We start from the raw sequence: 18293 nt of genomic DNA, 5'->3' as shown, positions 1-18293 counted from the left end.
GGTAATTTTATCTTCAGCAAAAATGCCGCTTTTCAGCAAAGATACAGTGTGACATGCTTCCAGTTTTAAGATGTATTTCGACAGCCTTCGTCTGACACACTTATTTCCAATATCTGGAACTGAAATATACAATACAACACCTAACATTCAAGCATAACATCATATTGTATAAAAATATTACAGCCACTGGAGATCAGTTGTAAAAGTGGGAGATCTCCAGGTCCTGCTTGGAAGCTGGCAACCTTAGGTAGGTTTGCCAAACTCCAGGTGGGTTATACAATAACACAAAAAAACCCTGTGGAAAATAACAAATAAATCATGAAAATTACTTCAAAAATATAATTAATTTTTGAACACTACAACATCACATCTTATTATATATTATCAAAAGTTCATGAATATAAGGTATAAAGTGCACAGAATAAATTTTCAAAAGTGTTTGCAGTTAATCATGTCAACTCCAGGTGGAGGCTGGAGATCTCCCACTATTACAATTGATCTCCAGGCAACAGAGATCAGTTCACCTAGAGAAAATGGCAGCTTCGGAAGGTGGACTCAGTGGCGTTATACTGAACTCAAAGCCCCTCCTCCCTGAAACCAACCTCCAGGTTGCCAACCTGGAGCTAGCAACCCTACTAATGGTTAGAGCAGGGATGTTGAACATGCAGTTCGGGGGCTGAATCAGGCCCCCGGAGGGCTCCTATCAGGCCCCCGAGCAACTGGCTGTCATCTGCTTCCTTCTCCCTCTCTCTTGCTTTCTTCTGAATCACAGCTTGCTTTGCAAGGCTTGCTGATTTGCACAGGAGCTTCGGAGCAAAACCTCTATTTTCTCCACTACCTAAGGCTCCTCGCTTGGGGAGGAAGGGGAGAGGAATAGCTTGCTTTGCCAGGCTCTCTCAATTGCACAGCACAGCTACTGAGCCAAGCCTCTCTTCCTTCTATTGGCTGAGGCTGCTCCCCCCAGTCCCCTGGGGAAGGAAGGAAAGAGCCAGAGCTTCCTTTTCCCAGTTCGCTGGGTCCCATGGGAGAAATACAAAGAAAGCATCTTTAAAACCAATGAGTGTTAACGTTTTAAGCATGTTTTAATTTAAAAACCCCCAAACATTTGGGTTTGTCTGTGTTCTTTATAAAATTTATATCTCTGCTACCTAATCTTAAATAGGTGCACACATGGGCCGGCCCAACAAGGTCTCATATCAGATCTGGCCCTCGTAACAAATGATTTCGACACCCGTGGGTTAGAGTGTCAGATATCTGGGAGATGCAGGTTCAAATTCCCACCCTGCCAAGGAAGTTTGCTGAGTAACCTTGAGCCAGTCACATGTTCTCGTCCCAGCCTACCTCACAGGGTGGCTGTGAAGATCAAACAGAAGAGAGGAGATCAGTATAAGCTGCCGGGTCACTGAGGAGAAAGGCAGGGTATAAATGAATAAATGAAGAGAGAGCATGTTCTTCAGAGCTATGTCACTGCCAGGTTGACTCTGAGGCCTGCCTGTTTCTTGGCTTGTGCTCTGTGACCTTTTTTGACAATAGCGCTGCGTATGTTGTGTCTGCCGTTGCTATTACACAAGCTGTCGAGGATATTCTGGTGGTTTGGCAAGGAAGCTGCATATTTATCAAGAACAAGAACTGATTTGGAAGACAGATTGGCATTGCGGAGTCAGAGATTCGAAAAAGAGATCCTAAACTAGATTTTTTTTAAAAAAAGAGAGAGAGATGACAGAGCAAAGATAGATGTTTATGCTTCTTGGAGGTTGCATTCTAGATATCTTGCACGCATGCAGGACTCTGGGGACGTTGGGGCTGGAGCCAGGAGCAAGGTTGTGACAAGCACGACTGAACTCTGGAGGGAGCTCTGGCCGTTACATTTTAAAGGGACCGCACACCTTTAAAATGCCTTCCCTTCATGGGAAATAATGGACGAAGGGGGCACCTTCTTTTGGGGCTCAGGGAATTGGACCCCTGGTAGGGCTTTCAATCACCACATGGAGGCAGGGGATCCCCCAGTTTGGAGGCCCTCCCCCACTTCAGGGTCATAAAAAAGCAGGGGGGAGGGGATGTCTGCTGGGTACTCCATTATTCCCTACGGAGACCAATTCCAATAGGGTATAATGGAGACTTGATCTGTGGGAATCTGGGGCTTTTTTTGGGGGGGGCTGTTTTTTGAGGCAGAGGCACCAAATTTGCAGCATACCATCCAGTGCCTCTCCTTCAAACGCCCTTCGAATTTCAAAAAGATCGAACCAGGGGGTCCAATTCCGTGGGCCCCCAAAGAAGGCGCCCCTGTCCTTCATTATTTCCAATGGAGGGAAGGCATTTAAAAGGTGATCGCCAGAACTCCTTTTGGAGTTCAATTATGCTTGTCACAACCTCGCTCCTGGCTCCATCCCTAAAGTCTCCTGGCTCCCCCCCCCCCCCAAAAAAAGTCCACAGATATTTCTTGAATTGGACCTGGCAACCCTAGCCCCCAGTCCAATATTTTTTAAACTTGAGGAGCGGGTTGGAGAAGCACCAAATGCTATGCTGAAAAATTGGTGCCTCGTCCTCCAAAAACAGATACCCATGCATTGATTCTCCATTATACTCCATTAATGGAGTGCTCAGCAGACATTTCCCTCCCCTCCCCCACTTTCTGATAGCCATGAAGTTGGGGGAGGGCCTCCAACCAGGGGATCCCCTGCCCATAGCTGGGAAATGGCAATCCAATGAATTTCAGAAACAGGTAACGATGTTCCCTTCTCACATTCCTCCTCAGAACAGGCCAGGCGCCATTTTGGAAAATGAGAGAGAAGAGGGCTAGGCCAGTTTGCAAGTCCTGGTTTCTTAGGAAACCTTCTCCTCTAAAGCCTAGCTTACACATTAAAAAAATAAGAGAAGCCATGCTGGATCAGGCCATTGGTCCATCCAGTCCAACATGCTGCGTCACACAGTAGCCAAAACCCAGGTGCCATCAGGAGGTCCACCAGCAGGGCCAGAACTTCAGAAGGCCTCCCACTGTTGCCTCCCAAGCCACAAGAAGACAGAGCATCACTGCTCCAGACATCAAAGAAGCCATGTTGGATCAGGCCATTGGTCCATCCAGTCCCACACTCTGTCACATAGTGGCCAAACCCAGGTGCCATCAAGAGGTCCGCCAGCGGGGCCAGAATTCCAGAAGCTCTCCCACTGTTGCCCCCCAAGCACCAAGAATACAGAGCATCACTGCCCAACATATACCTTCTCATGATTACTTTACACATGATAGACTGGGCACCACATACATGGGAACTGAGGAGAAACCACAAATCACTTTGTTACACGGAGTGGGAACCCTAAACGCTACTCCATAATGAATGAATCCAGTGGCGAGCCCATAAACTTTCTCAACTAAAGAGCATTGCAGTAAGGATAAGACAAGGCGAAACCAAAGTTCTGTCTGTGGCGGTGACTCACAAGGGCAATATTAATATAGATGCTAATTAATGTTTACGAATATTATTCATGACATTTGCATCTCAGCCTCGCTCCTAGGAGTTCACTGCAAGGAGTTTCCTCCTGTTGCTTTCAACCGGGATCAAACCTGGGACCTTCTGCATGCCAAGCAGACGCTCCGTCACTGAGTCACACAACCCTGCTCTGTGGGGCTTGGGTTACGGGGTGGTCTCTTGGGGGTGGTGAGGCTGAGGGAGACAGCGAGCTTCACAGCTAAATGCCGATTTGAACCCAGGTCTCCCTACTATGGTAACATTATGAGAAGATTCCCTGGAAGAAACAGTTGAAAGCAGTAGAAAAACAGGAAGACCCAACATGGGAGGGACTGACTCAATCATGGAAGCCATTGCCCTCAGTTTGCCAAACCTGTGCAAGACTGTTCACAGTAGGACGTTTTGGAAGTCAATAATTCATGGACATCACTTAACACACATAAGTGATTTCTGTAAGAAAAAAAAAATCAAATTCTAAAAAATGCATATTAGATAGAAATGGGAGGGTTAATCAGGATCACTTATTAGGGACAGAGGGACAAAATCCTCACCAGGGGACATCATGCGCTCTCTCCTGTCTCCAGGTATTGCCTTCCTTTGATTCCATTTCCTCCCACTTTGTCTCGTTTTCTTCCGTAAGAGGGTCAAATCTACCTCTAGACAAATGCTGGGCCATCTGGAGGCCTCTGGGGGAAAGGGGGGGAAGGAAAAGAAGGAGAAGACGAAGAAAAAGATCTTATCTTCCTCCCCCATAAAAGACACCCTGTGAGATAGGTGGGGCTGAGAGAGCTCTCCCAGAAGCTGCCCTTTCAAGGACAACTCTGCGAGAGCTATGGCTGGCCCAAGGCCATTCCAGCAGCTGCAAGTGGAGGAGTGGGGAATCAAACCTGGTTTTCCCAGATAAGAGTCTGCATACTTAAACACTACACCAAACCAGCGGAGCATGAAGGCAATGTTTGTCTCCTGCTGTTCACTCCCAACACCTGTTGTTCAGAGGGGTACTGTGACTGAACAGGGAGGTTCTATGCACCTATCCTCAGTAGTAAGCCATAGTGCCAAAATGTACACTTCTTTCTCCATTACTCCATTTTCCTTCATCCCCTTTACCCCCACATCAGCAGAATCTGCAGTCCTCAAAGGATTGCCAACTCTGGGTAGGGAAATTCTTGAAGATTTGAGGGAGATGCATGGAGAGGGTAGTGTTTACAGTGAGTTATAATTCCATAGAGTGCGCCCTCCAGAGTGGCCCTTTTCTCTAGGGGAACTAATCTCTGTAGCCCGGAGATCAGTTGTAATTTGGCGAGATCTCCATCTCCACCTCCCCCCAGAGACTGGTAATTCTAACTTCTCATGCCTGTGAGTGGTTTAGGCTTGCCAATCCCCAGGTCCCAGCAGGCGTTCTTCTGCTTTCCCAGGCTCCTTCCCGCCCTCAGTCAGCTGGCCGGCAGGGGGAAGCCCCGCCCCCAGAGGACCATGTGCTTTCCACCTCTGGAGGCTTCAGTCTCCGATTGAAAGGCTTCCTCTTGGGATGGTGGGTCTGTGTTACTTGGAAGAAGTTGGCAGCAACTCGTGAGTAGAGAGGCCAATCCCTCGCTTCAGGGTCGCCAGAAACGAGGTGGGGGGGGAGGGAAACATCTGCTGAGCACTTCATTATTCCCTATGTGGAGATCGATTCTCATAGGGTATAATGGGAAATTGATCTAGAGGTTTCGAGGGCTCTGGGGGAGCTGTTTTTTGAGGTAGAGGCACCAAATTTTCAGTATAGTATCTAGTGCCTCTCCCCAAAGTACCCCCAAGTTTCGAAATGATTGGACCAGGGGGTCCAATTCTATGAGCCCCAACCCCAAAAGAAGGTGCCCCTAGCCTTCATTATTTCCTATGGAAGGAAGACATTTAAAAAGTTGTGCCGTCCCTTTAAATGTGATGGCCAGAACTCCCTTGGAGTTCAGTTCCGCTTGTCACACCCTTGTTCCTGGCTCCGCCCCCAATGTCTCCTGGCTCCGCCCCCAAAGCCCCCAGATATTTCTTGAATTGGACTTGGCAACCCTAGAGTGGTTCCTTTTTAACGCAAGGTTTGTGCGGCTGCTCCTGACATTCATCTGTATTACTTCCCCCCCACCCCATGGCTTAGAAATGTAAGCCCTTTTTGTGTTTGCAGAGTTATCAATTTAGCTAATGACAGGGCTTTAGCTAATGACAGTGGTGGTCAACCATCACCAGTGGTCTTCAACCATCACCAGTGGTCTGACCTAGCCTCAGATCGCAAAGCATGGAGGCACACCATCCAACAGGCTGCCTCTTCCTTTGAGAACGCACGCATAGCTGGTCTTGAGGACAAAAGGAGATTGAGGAAGAATCGCACTGCTACAGCACCAACCCCAAACCAGACTTTTCCCTGCAGCCACTGTGGCCGGACCTGCCTGTCCCGCATTGGTCTTGTCAGTCACCAGCGAGCCTGCAGCAGACGTGGACTACTGCACCCTTCTTAAATCTTCGTTTGCAAAGTCAAGCCGAGCGAGGGGGGGGGCTTTTTCGGAGCAGGAACGCACAGGAACGCAGTTCCGGATGGCTGGGTGTCATGGGCAATGTTCCCTCTAAGCTGTGGAGTCTTGTGAGCAAAAATTCTACTTTGTGAGCTACTGGCATTAATGTTGTGAGCTACTGGCATTAAAGTTGTAAGCTACTGCATAAATTAGTTTGCTCTAGGGTCATTTTTCCTGAGCTGAGACAAAAATATGTGAGCTGGAGGCTAAAAAATTGTGAGCTAGCTCACACTAACTCAGCTTAGAGGGAACACTGGTCAGGGGTGTGCGGCCTAATATGCAAATGAGTTCCTGCTGAGCTTTTTCTACAAAAAGCCCTGGCTAATGATGACACCAATGCATTTGGGGATCTGTTCAAATTTGGGTTGCCAGGTCTGGGTTGGAAAATATCTGACGACTTTGGGGATGGATCTGGGAGAGGGTGGGATTTGGGGAGGGGAGGGGCCTCAGCATGGGACAATGCCACAGATCCCACCCTTCCAAGCAGCCATTTTCTCCAGGGGAACTGATGTCTGCCAGCTGGAGAACAGTTGTAAAAGCGGGAGATCTCCAGGCCCCACCTGGAGGCTGGCAACCCTAGTTCAAATAAATATTTCTACTCCATGCAGTTTCCAGGGTTGCTCTATGACACTGAAAACAGATGAGATCTAGGTTTTCGCTTGCTTACTTGAAGCAATGAGGGCACAACCGGTTCTCTAATTGCATGGGGCAGCAGCTATGTGTTTGTGTGTTTTAATGAATTATTATGTTTTACAATTGGTGTGAGCTATCAAGAGAGCGAGAGCCTTGTAGTCAGAAAGCAAGATTCCAATCTAAACATAAATCACAGCATGGTAGTGGTTAAAGTGTCACCAGATCTGGGAAATCCAGGTTCAAATCCCCATTTGTGCTGTGGAAGCTTGCAGGGTGACGTGGGCCAGTCACACTCTCTCAGCCTAACCTACCTCACAGGGCTGTTGTGAAGAGGAAATGGAAGAGAATGGTATTGCTTTACTCTGCTCTGGTAAGACCTCACCAGGTTGGGTTTGTCACTACCTCAGAGCCCACCTTATAGGGTCGTTCACTTTGTGGCACCACATTTTAAGAAGGATATAGACAAGCTGGAGCAGGTCCAGAGGACGGTGACGAAGATGGTGAAGGGTCTGGAGACCAAGTCCTATGAAGAGAAGGAGTTGGGCATGTTTAGCCTGGAGAGGAGGCAGCTGAGAGGTGATATGATAGCCATCTTCAATACTTGAAGGGCTTCATATAGAGGATAATGTGGAACTGTTTTCTGAGGCCCCAGAAGGTAGGACCAGAACCAGTGGGTTGAAATTAAATCAAAAGAGTTTCTGGCTCAGCATTAGAAAGAACTTCCTGTTAGAGCGGTTCCTCGGGAGGTGGTGGGCTCTCTTTCCTTGGAGGTTTTCAAACAGAGGCTAGATGGCCATATGACAGCAATGAGAATCTTGTGAATTTAGGGGGAGGTATTTGTGAGTTTCCTGCATTGTGCAGGCGGTTGGACTAGATGATCCTGGAGGTCCCTTCCAATTCTATGATTCTAATGATGTAAGCAATGTTGGGTCCCCATTGGAGTGAAAGATGGGAGATAAAACATTCATAGGTTGCAATCCTAAGTCTACTTAACCAGAGTCAGCTTTATTAAGCTCAGTGGAATGGAACATTAGTGAAGTGAGAAATGCATTCTGCACGTGTTCAGAGGCAATCTTCATTACTACTTTTATGCATGCTGGAGGGTTGTGGCACTGGCAGTAGATTTAAATTGTATTTTATTATTTTTTGGGACTTACCTCCGGGATTTCTCTGTATTGAAACACAGGGCTGAAATCCATTCTGTCAGTTAATGAGCAGTTGTTGAAGACTTGGTTTGTTTGTCCTAAGCACTGTGTTCCAGTCCCTGCTCATCCATGAAGCTCACAGGTTGGGTTTGTCACTACCTCAGAGCCCACCTTATAGGGTCGTTGTGAAAATGAAAGTGAGGCAGGGAACTTTATTAAGGCTGCCCTGAGCTGCTTCACAAGAAGAGGCAAAAACAGGACAGTAAGTTTTGAGAAATCCTTGTTCCTAATTGCATGTCTGCAGGGAGCAGCTATAATTGTTGCATTTGTTTGTAATGAATGTCACAGATAGAAGCCATGACATGATAGAGGTTTACAAGATTATGCATGGGATGGAGAAAGTAGAGAAAGAAGTACTTTTCTCCCTTTCGCACAATACAAGAACTCATGGGCATTCAATGAAATTGCTGAGCAGTCAGGCTGAAACGGATAAAAGAAAGTACTTCTTCACCCAAAGGGTGATTAACATGTGGAATTCACTGCCACAGAAGATGGTGGCAGCTACAAGCATAGCCAGCTTTAAGAGGGGATTGGATAAAAATATGGAACAGAGGTCCATCGGTGGCTTTTAGCCACAGTATATATATGTATATATGTGTGTGTGTGTGTGTGTGTATGTATATGTGCGTGTGTGTGTATATATATATATATACGTATGTATGTACACACACACATATATTGGCCACTGTGTGACACAGGGTGTTGGACTGGATGGGCCATTGTCCTGATCCAACATGGCTTCTCTTATGTTCTTAAGCCAATCAATGTATTTCATAGGAAAGCATCCGGAGCCCCAGACAGTGTCAGAAATCATTGTCAGGGGAATTTGTTCAGGTTAGACACCTGAAATATGACCATGAGGTGAAGATTTTGAAACACAAGAACTTTTTGTTCAAATTCCCTGCTACCAACTGTCACCAGAAAAGAGGCTCCATTTCCTCCTGTCTGGACCAAGACTTCACTGAAATCATATTTAATTTGATATTTGTATTACTATCACAATTTTATGCTGTTCTTTTTTCACCGAGTATGCAGCAACCCCACGAGGTAGCTTATACTGAGAGCAATTGACTCCACAGCACCCAGTCAGCAGCATACCTCAGCGGAGATTCAAACTCAGATCTCTCTATTCTGGCATTCTAACCACTAAAGTGCTTGCTGTTTTGAGAACGGCTTGTTGTTGGGGGTGAAGAGTTATTTGTCTCCATTGCTGCCCAGTTACAAAAGTTTCATCAAGATTGATTTGTTCAACAGTTAGAGAGACTTTCTGACAAACCGTATACATGGGGACAATTTAGGGTTGCCAACATCCAGGTGAGGCCTGGAGACCTTCCGGAATTACACTTGATCTCCAGACTAGAGAGGTCAGTTCTCCTGGAGAAAATGGCTGCTTTGGAGGGTGGATTCTAATGGCGCGTTAGAACCTTCTGAGGTATCTTGCCTTTCCCAGGCTTCATCCCTCAAAATCTCCATGCATTTCCCAACTCAGAGCTGGCAGAAAATAATTCCAGAGGGGAATTATCTGATGCAGTACCTGCACAAGTGGTCTCTAGTTTATACAAGAACTTTTGTTTAAAGTAGATTGAGGTGGGTACGTGTGTTGGTCTGAAGCAATGCAACAAAGTTGGAGTCCAGTGGCACCTTTAAGACCAATAAAGTTTAATTCTGGGTACAAGCTTTCATATGCAAGCTTATATCAAGAATAAAACTTTGCTGGTCTTAAAGGTACCACCAGACTCAAACTTTTGTTATTTTTTTTTTTAAATGTTCATCTAGCCAGAGGACTTCTGTTTATTGTTAAATTCCAGAGGGGGTAGAGCCATATACATCTTCAGCAGTTAAAAAGAGTCTTCGTTATATTATATGACCCCTTAGTGACACATTTATAATGACTTTTTTGAGTCGCAGATGCGTGAAGCGTTAGCTCCTCTCTCTCTAGAAATCTCTGGATGTCCTGCGTCCAAGTCCCTCTGTGTAATGTCTTGAAACAATTTGTTCAGTAAACTGCCTTTTAAAAGTCCTGTTCCTGCTTACTACTGCCTGTCTCTCCCTCTCCTCCTATCAAGTTGGGTTTATAAATCCGGCACACGGAACCAGAGCCTACTAGTTAAAATGCCAGACTTGGCTACGGCAGACCCTGTTTTGAATTCCTGTTCTACCATGGAAAGTGGATGGGTGCCCTGATGGGCCACATACTCTGCCCACCTCACAGGGTGGTTGTGAAGATAAAACTGTGGCAGAATATAAGCTGCTTCAGGGAGAAATGCGCGGGAGGAGGGGAGAATGCAGATTATTTATTTATTAACATACATTCAGGTTGATAACAATGTCATTACTCTGAAGAAGGGGTGACCAAACTGTGGCTCGGGAGCCACATGTGGCTCTTTCACACGTATTGTGTGGCTCTTGAAAGCCACACTGTCCCATTGGCCAGCTTGGAGAAGACATTTGTCTCTTCAAGTAAGTTCTTCAAGCCAAGTCAGTTGGCAGCTTGGAGAATGCATTTAAAGTTGCTTTATTTCCACACTTCTCCTCCTCCTATTTGCTTTTCTCCCTCCCTGTCTTGCGGCTCTGAAACATTCAACATTCATGCCCTGTGGCTCTCAGACATCTGAGAACATCTCTCAGAACTCGTGGGCATTCGATGAAATTGCTGAGCAGACAGGTTAAAACGGATAAAAGGAAGTACTTCTTCACCCAAAGGGTGATTAACATGTGGAATTCACTGCCACAGGAGGTGGTGGCGTCCACAAGCATAGCCACCTTCAAGAAGGGGTTAGATAAAAATATGGAGCAGAGGTCCATCAGTGGCTATTAGCCACAGTGTGTGTGTGTGTGTGTGTGTGTGTGTATATATATATATTTGGCCGCTGTGTGACACAGAATGTTGGACTGGATGGGCCATTGGCCTGATCTAACATGGCTTCTCTTATGTTCTTATGTTCTTATCTGACATTTATTCTATGTGGTTCTTACATTAAGCAAGTTTGGCCACCCCTGGTCTGACGCAATAGAACAAAGTTTGAGTCCAGTGGCATCTTTAACGCTGACCACATTTAATTCTCAGTATAAACGTCTTCTGAAGTGTATAAAAAAAGGGGTCTTAAAGGTGCCCCACTGGACTCAAATTTTGTTTTCGGTATTGTGATTTTGTGGTGAGGCACTCTGCACGCGCTCAAGCGTCCTCAGCTGAGGTAATAAGGAATCAGCCAACATTTTCTCCGCTCTCCCGCCCGCCCCCCCCCCCCCCCGTGGAATCTTCCAGCTGCCGTTGGAAGCACGTCGAAGGCGCTCGCGCTTCAAAGTAAAACCTAACCCTGAGGCGCAACTGCGTTGTTTTGCATAACGGCCGCCCAGAAGGCGTCTTGTGCCCGCCCCCCTCCCGGCCGTTACGAAACCCATTGGATGGCGATGACATCCATCCTTCTCCTCCACGCTCGTCTCCTCTGGAAGTTTCTGGCCGGGACTGGGCGAAGAGGCGGGTCCGTGAACGAAGCTCGCGAAGGCGATTGGACGGCGGGCCCGACAGCGGCGACGCGATTGGCCTGGCGCGTTCTGGCAGGTTCCAGAAGCAGGCGCGCCCGCGGCTATAAAAGCTGCCCCGCCGCGAAGGCAACGGCACATCGTGAGCGACTCGCCCAGCGGAGAAGGCCGTAGCGGGTTAGCGCGAGAGAGGCGGTTTGACGAGCGCGGCTTTCCGAGAGGCTTTCCCTCCGATCGCGTAGCAATAGCCAGCCAGCAACCATGTCGAGCAAAGCGCCTGCCATCGGCATCGACCTGGGCACCACGTACTCCTGCGTGGGGGTCTTCCAGCACGGCAAAGTGGAGATCATCGCCAACGACCAAGGCAACCGCACCACCCCCAGCTACGTGGCTTTCACCGACACGGAGCGCCTCATCGGCGACGCGGCCAAGAACCAGGTGGCCATGAACCCCAACAACACCATCTTCGACGCCAAGCGCCTCATCGGCCGCAAATTCGACGACCCCACCGTCCAGTCTGACATGAAGCACTGGCCTTTCCGCGTGATCAGCGAGGGGGGCAAGCCCAAGGTCCAGGTGGAGTACAAGGCCGAGACCAAGAGCTTCTTCCCCGAGGAGATCTCCTCCATGGTCCTCACCAAGATGAAGGAGATCGCCGAGGCCTACCTGGGCCGCAAGGTGCAGAGCGCCGTCATCACCGTCCCGGCCTACTTCAACGACTCCCAGCGCCAGGCCACCAAGGACGCCGGCACCATCACGGGCCTCAACGTCCTGCGCATCATCAACGAGCCCACGGCGGCCGCCATCGCCTACGGCCTGGACAAGAAGGGCAGCGGGGCCGGGGAGAAGAACGTCCTCATCTTCGACCTGGGCGGCGGCACCTTCGACGTCTCCATCCTGACCATCGAGGACGGCATCTTCGAGGTGAAGTCCACGGCCGGGGACACCCACCTGGGCGGCGAGGACTTCGACAACCGCATGGTGAGCCACTTCGTGGAGGAGTTCAAGCGCAAGCACAAGAGGGACATCGCCGGCAACAAGCGGGCCGTCCGGCGGCTCCGCACGGCCTGCGAGAGGGCCAAGCGCACCCTCAGCTCCTCCACCCAGGCCTCCATCGAGATCGACTCGCTGTTCGACGGCATCGACTTCTACACGTCCATCACGCGGGCCCGCTTTGAGGAGCTCAACGCCGACCTCTTCCGGGGCACCCTCGAGCCCGTGGAGAAGGCCCTGCGGGATGCCAAGCTGGACAAAGGGCAGATCAACGAGATTGTGTTGGTGGGAGGCTCCACTCGCATCCCCAAGATCCAGAAGCTGCTGCAGGACTTCTTCAACGGCAAAGAGCTCAACAAGAGCATCAATCCCGACGAAGCCGTGGCCTACGGTGCCGCTGTGCAGGCTGCTATCCTGATGGGCGACAAGTCGGAGAACGTGCAAGACCTGCTGCTGCTGGATGTGGCGCCCCTCTCTCTGGGCATCGAGACGGCCGGAGGGGTGATGACGGCTTTGATCAAGCGCAACACCACCATCCCCACTAAGCAGACGCAGACCTTCACCACCTATTCGGACAACCAGAGCAGCGTGCTGGTGCAGGTGTACGAGGGCGAGCGGGCCATGACCAAAGACAACAACCTGCTGGGCAAGTTCGACCTGACGGGGATCCCGCCGGCTCCCCGTGGCGTGCCCCAAATCGAGGTCACGTTCGACATCGACGCCAATGGCATCCTCAACGTCACGGCCGTGGACAAGAGTACCGGCAAAGAGAACAAGATTACCATCACCAACGACAAGGGCCGCCTCAGCAAAGACGACATCGACCGCATGGTGCAGGAAGCGGAGCAGTACAAGGCCGAAGACGAGGCCAACCGGGAGCGGGTGGTGTCCAAGAATGCCCTCGAGTCCTACGCATACAACGTCAAGCAGACGATGGAAGACGAGAAACTGAAAGGCAAGATCGGCGACCAGGACAAGCAGAGGGTCCTGGAGAAGTGCCAAGAGGTGATCAGCTGGCTGGATCGCAACCAGATGGCCGAAAAGGAGGAGTTTGAGCACAAGCAAAAAGAACTGGAGAAGCTCTGCAACCCCATCATGACCAAATTGTACCAGGGAGCCGGAGCGGCTGGGGCCCCGGGAGGTGGGCCCACCATTGAAGAAGTGGACTAGATGCCTTTGGACTGGACTATGGGAGCAATTTCAACCCGCTCCTCTGCTGCCTCTATTCATTCAGTGCCATTACTGGAGGGGTTTTCCTGTGGGAGCAGGTCCTAATTTGCTCTCTGCTGTGCCTGGGAATGCACAGTGAGCTTTAAGTTTGTTGCCGGTGAGTGTTTGTTTGAGGTACCTGTGCTTTTCGGTGGATTTCTGTTTCTTCTGTTTCTTCTGTTCACTGTTTCAGATGTGCACTTGAGCATTTTTTATTGAAAGAAAAAAAAAGAGAGAGAAACATTTCAAGAGAGCGCATGGGAAAATGTTATATGCATACCAAAAAAAAATCTTTTAAAAATGTTGGAAACTCTTAGTCTGGTTATTTTAAAATTTTGGTAATAAAAGTTACTTGAAACTAAAAAAAGCTCTTTTATTTTTAGAAATATATAGTTAATGGGGGTGGTTGAGTAGAGATTATGGGTTTAGTGATGTTAAAAGATGGGAAAATTGGGGTCAAGTGTTTGAACTTCGGCTGTAGAATAATTGCCAGCATCTATTAAAACTCATGACATGTTGGCCTTTTCATAGGCAAAGCACACCTGTGTTTATAATCCAGTTTAATAAGGTTATTATTACCAACAGGAGGGCTTCCTGAACAGGGAAAGTGGGGTTGTGGGATTGAAATGTTGGTTTTCATAGTCAAAACACCTATGTTTATATATCTAGTTGAATATTACAAACAGGAAGTCTCCTGAAAAGGGAAAGTGGGGATGTGGGATTGAATTTTTCATCTGAAGTTCTTTTTTTCCTGAGCCACTGTGTAACAGGTGTTAAAACAATAGGTAAAGTTGGTATTCTGTGGGGAAGTTTGCTTGAAAATGGCCTGTTTTGCAAATTGAATAAAGGTGGCGGAACTGTCTTCCCCAGCAGCATTCAACCAGGATTGGACACTTTCCCCACAAGGTTTTTTTAAAAAGCAAATTACTAGTCTTGAAAGCAATTAGGACTAGGAGAGGTTTTTTTCCAATTTTAAAATGGTCATCGCCCTCCTGAGCTACAATTAGCTTGGGTGGGGTGGAGACAGACAGATACAGCATTGAGGAAAGGAGGGCAGAGAGAAGCAGACTTGCCAACTGGCCTGGAGAAAAATGTCCTGTCTCTTTAATAAAGGCTTAATGGTATGGTTACCTGTGTGCAATGAACAGCTTCAACTGCCCATTTTCCCTCATGAAGCCTATATTAAAGGGGTGGGATGCTAGACTCTAGGTCTGGTGGCAACTCTGAAAGCTGTAGAAGTAGATCACAAAAGATCTGGTTCTCCCTCTGGGCCAGCATGGGTTTTTAAAGGGTTACCTACAAAAAAAAAAAGACGGGGGATAGAATCATAGAGTTGGAAGGAGACCTCCGGGGTCATCTAGTCCAACCCCCTGCACGATGCAGGAAATTCACAGATCCCTCCCACTAAATTCACAGGATCTGCATTACTGTCAGATGGGCATCTAGCCTCTGTTTTAAAACCTCCAAAGGAGAGCCCACCACCTCCTGAGGAAGCCAGTTCCACTGAGGAACTGCTCTGTCAGGAAGTTCTTCCTAATGTCGAGCTGGAAACTCTTCCGATTACAATTTATTTTGATTTTCCTTTTTAGTTTTATCAGAGTCCTGCTTGAAGCCGCTAGTTTTGCCAGTTGCATCCAGCGGACCTGGACAAAAAATGCCCTGTCCGACAGAGGCTTCATGTGTGGAAATGGGTAACTTGAGTCTTTTCATGGCATGGCGGTAAAGAAGCACCCTGTTGAGTATAAGAGAAACATCCTGCTAAAAAGAAAAGAATAGACTATTTGTTCCCCCAAGTCTGTTGACAACCTTAGGGGGAAAGGACGTGCTAGTAAACAGCTGATTTGAAGCATGAGGCTGGCCCTAAATGGTAGCTGTCTCTCATTGTGTCTTGTTTGGCCCCTTACTGTGAATCTCCTCAGTCAACTGGCTTTAATGGCAAACAGGATTTCAGCCAGTGGCCTCCCTTTGTAATTAGATCGGCTGTGTAATTAAACCAGTTCTATACGCTGATGCCAGCATAAAAGCACTTTTGGGAGGGCCGGGTGAATGTCAGCATACTGGTTTTTGATATCTTCATCTGGCCATGCAAATAGAGTCTGATCAGCATAAGCAAACCCTGACATTATCAGGCAAGAAAAATGCCTTTTAGAGTGATTTTAATTACGAGGGAGATAACTTCGGGGCAATGCTCACATACGCACACCCAGAATTCTTGCAGAATAATAAGTTTCTGAAAATGAACTGCTGTGTGCATCAAGGCGTTCCAGTTCTTGCCTACGTTTATGGCTGAAGCCCTTTGGCATGTTTGGAGGCAAACAGTCCCACTGAATTCCAGTGGGTACATTCTGGTAAAAGTGAAAAAGGAAGCAGCTATGATGTGTCACCTTAAACTTGGGAGTGTAATCGCTGTTCATATCTTAACATATTGTGGGGGGGGGGGGGAATAACAGGTATCTGAAATTGTCACGAGGTTCTAGTGCAGGGGTGGCTAAACTGGCTTTTTTGCACATACTGTACGGCTCTCGAAGTCCCCACCTCATCAGCTGCCTTGGAGAAGGCATTTAAAGTTGCTTTCTTTCGACCTCTCCCACCCATCCATTTGCCTGCTTGCCTGTCTTCTTTCTGCTCTCAGACATGTTCATGTCTTGTGGCTCTCAAACATCTGACGTCTATTCTTTGTGGCTCTTGAATTAAGCAAGTTTGGCCGCTCCTGTGGGATGCTCCAATTGTAGACAGCCCTTTAGAAAACAAAACACGGAAACTCTGGATTTTATAAGCAAGGTATGGGAAGCCAACTTGCTTTCTTCAGTGGCGACGGTGCCAAGAAGGGGTCTTAGTCAAACATGCTTTTGAAACTAGGAGAGCGATTGTGCTGCTATAGTGAGGGGGATGGGGGTTAATGTCTAAAACGAAAGGGCAAAACAACACTGAAAGTGTGCCATCAGGTCTAACCTGTGGCAGCCACACTTTGGGGCTGTCAAGACGAGAGTGCTTTTGTGTAGCAACCCTGGATTTCCTTGGTGGGTCTCCCATCCAAGTACTAACCAGGGCTGACCCTGCGTTGCTTTTAAGCTCTGACGAGATCAGGCTATCCTGGGTGATTTAGCCTGCTGACGCTGACTTGGCCACTGTCTAAAGTAGTCACAGTGCTGCCACTTTAAGAGATTGTCATTAAAAAGAGTCCCAGAAGCCTAGGTTAAGAATAATGTGATAATGTACACTGAACTGTTGAGAAAAAGAGCCTAGATGCAGACTTGGGGTGCGTGTGTGTGGAGAATGCTAGGAGTGTTGTCTCTTTAATGTCTAACTTGATCAGTGATTCTCCCCCACCCCATAGCACATATATCAACTAAGATGCACCCTGCAAAGATTTTCCGTTGCGCTTCTATGTTTTGATTAAAAGAGGCTGTAGTCTGGTTCATAATTGCTAGCTAAGCGCCTCTGACAGAACGGAGAGCAAGCTCCAAAGCACGTGTGCAAAAGTTTCCAATTCCTTTCATCTTGTAGGGCTATTGGATAGAACAAGTTTCCTGTATCCTTGGATGTGCAGGAATGTGTGCGTGTGCACAGAGCTGGAGGAAGCTGCACTTGTCAAAATTCCCTCCTACAAATTCTGCTATGCCAGAATTCTGTCTCTCCCCCCTTTTAGAAGAAGACAACGACTGAAGATTTATACCCTGCCCTTCTCTCTGAATCAAAGACTCAGAGCGGCTTACAATCTCCTATACCTTCTGCCCCCACAATAGACACCCTGTGAGGTGGGTGAGGCTGAGAGAGCTCTCACAGCAACTGCCCGTTCAAGGAAAACTGCAAGAGCTATGGCTGACCCAAAGCCATTCCAGCAGCTGTAAGTGGAGGAGTGGAAAATCAAACCCGGTTCTCCCAGATAAGAGTCCACGCACTTAACCACTACACCAAACTGGCTCTCCTTATTTCAGGGTTGTCACTAAAATTGTAATATGGTGACATTCAGAAGGATGGTGGAAACAAAGCAGGACATGAAAGATTACTCCCCACTTCCCCTAGGATTACCTGGAGAGATACCTGGAGATTTTGGGGGCGGAGCTCAGGGAGGGTGGAGTTTGGGGAAAGGAAGAACCTCAGATGGGCAAAATGCCACAGAGTCCACCCTCTAACACACCCATTTTCTCCAGGGGAGCTGATCTCTCTGTTGACCTCTGTCTGGAGATCAGTTGTAAGTGGGAGATCTCCAGGCGCCACCTGGAGGTTGACAACCTTAATTTCTACCACATGATTCTCCGTAATCCCCTTTTTGTTGAATCTTTGTGGACTACAGAAGAGATTCAGGAGGATCCATTTTAAGCCCAGCAGGATGTATGGAGGACATTGTGGAGCTTTCGCCTGAGTCTCTCACTACACATCTTCAGGTGGCGTCACTCATCAAAAGATACTGGCTTTGTGCTAGTTGGTTGTGGTGGCAGCGTTTCCTGCATTCTTTCCCAGTCTGGACTGAGATTGGTATGCAGTTGGAAAAAGGAGAAAAGTGTGTGGGGGTTTCAGGCTACAAATGCCCCCAAAGTCCCTTATTGAAAGCAAAGCACCTACTCTTCTCCTTGGGAAAGGGGGTGGAGTGCAGGTCTACATAACTGAGGGCCCCGATTCCACCAGCAACATGGATCTGTCTCGCTTGTTACGCAGGGCCAGCCTCGGCTTTGCCGAAGAGTTGTGTTAATAAACCGTGCTTTCAGGTGCATATTGTAATGTAATGTAATTTTTATTTGTTGACATTTGGGATGCACTTC

The 18293-nt window shown here is 48.0% G+C and overlaps 1 protein-coding gene across 1 annotated transcript; it reads left to right on the top strand.

The window, feature by feature from the left end:
- Window positions 1-11468: 11468 nt before the first annotated feature.
- LOC132583761 (heat shock 70 kDa protein-like) lies at window positions 11469-13897 on the top strand. The gene has a single exon (XM_060255414.1). It carries the CDS (start codon window positions 11590-11592, stop codon window positions 13489-13491), a length of 1902 nt encoding a protein of 633 aa, XP_060111397.1. The 5' UTR covers window positions 11469-11589; the 3' UTR covers window positions 13492-13897.
- The last annotated feature ends 4396 nt before the right edge of the window (window positions 13898-18293 follow it).

Source organism: Heteronotia binoei, chromosome 1, assembly GCF_032191835.1.
Source record: "Heteronotia binoei isolate CCM8104 ecotype False Entrance Well chromosome 1, APGP_CSIRO_Hbin_v1, whole genome shotgun sequence".
NCBI lineage: Eukaryota > Metazoa > Chordata > Lepidosauria > Squamata > Gekkonidae > Heteronotia > Heteronotia binoei.
Note: the sequence above shows the minus strand (reverse complement) of the source record. Positions and strands in the feature narration are given on the sequence as shown.

Excerpts from the sequence above, each read along its gene's own strand:
- LOC132583761 (XM_060255414.1), top strand. The coding sequence starts at position 11,590 with ATGTCGAGCAAAGCGCCTGCCATCGGCATCGACCTGGGCACCACGTAC.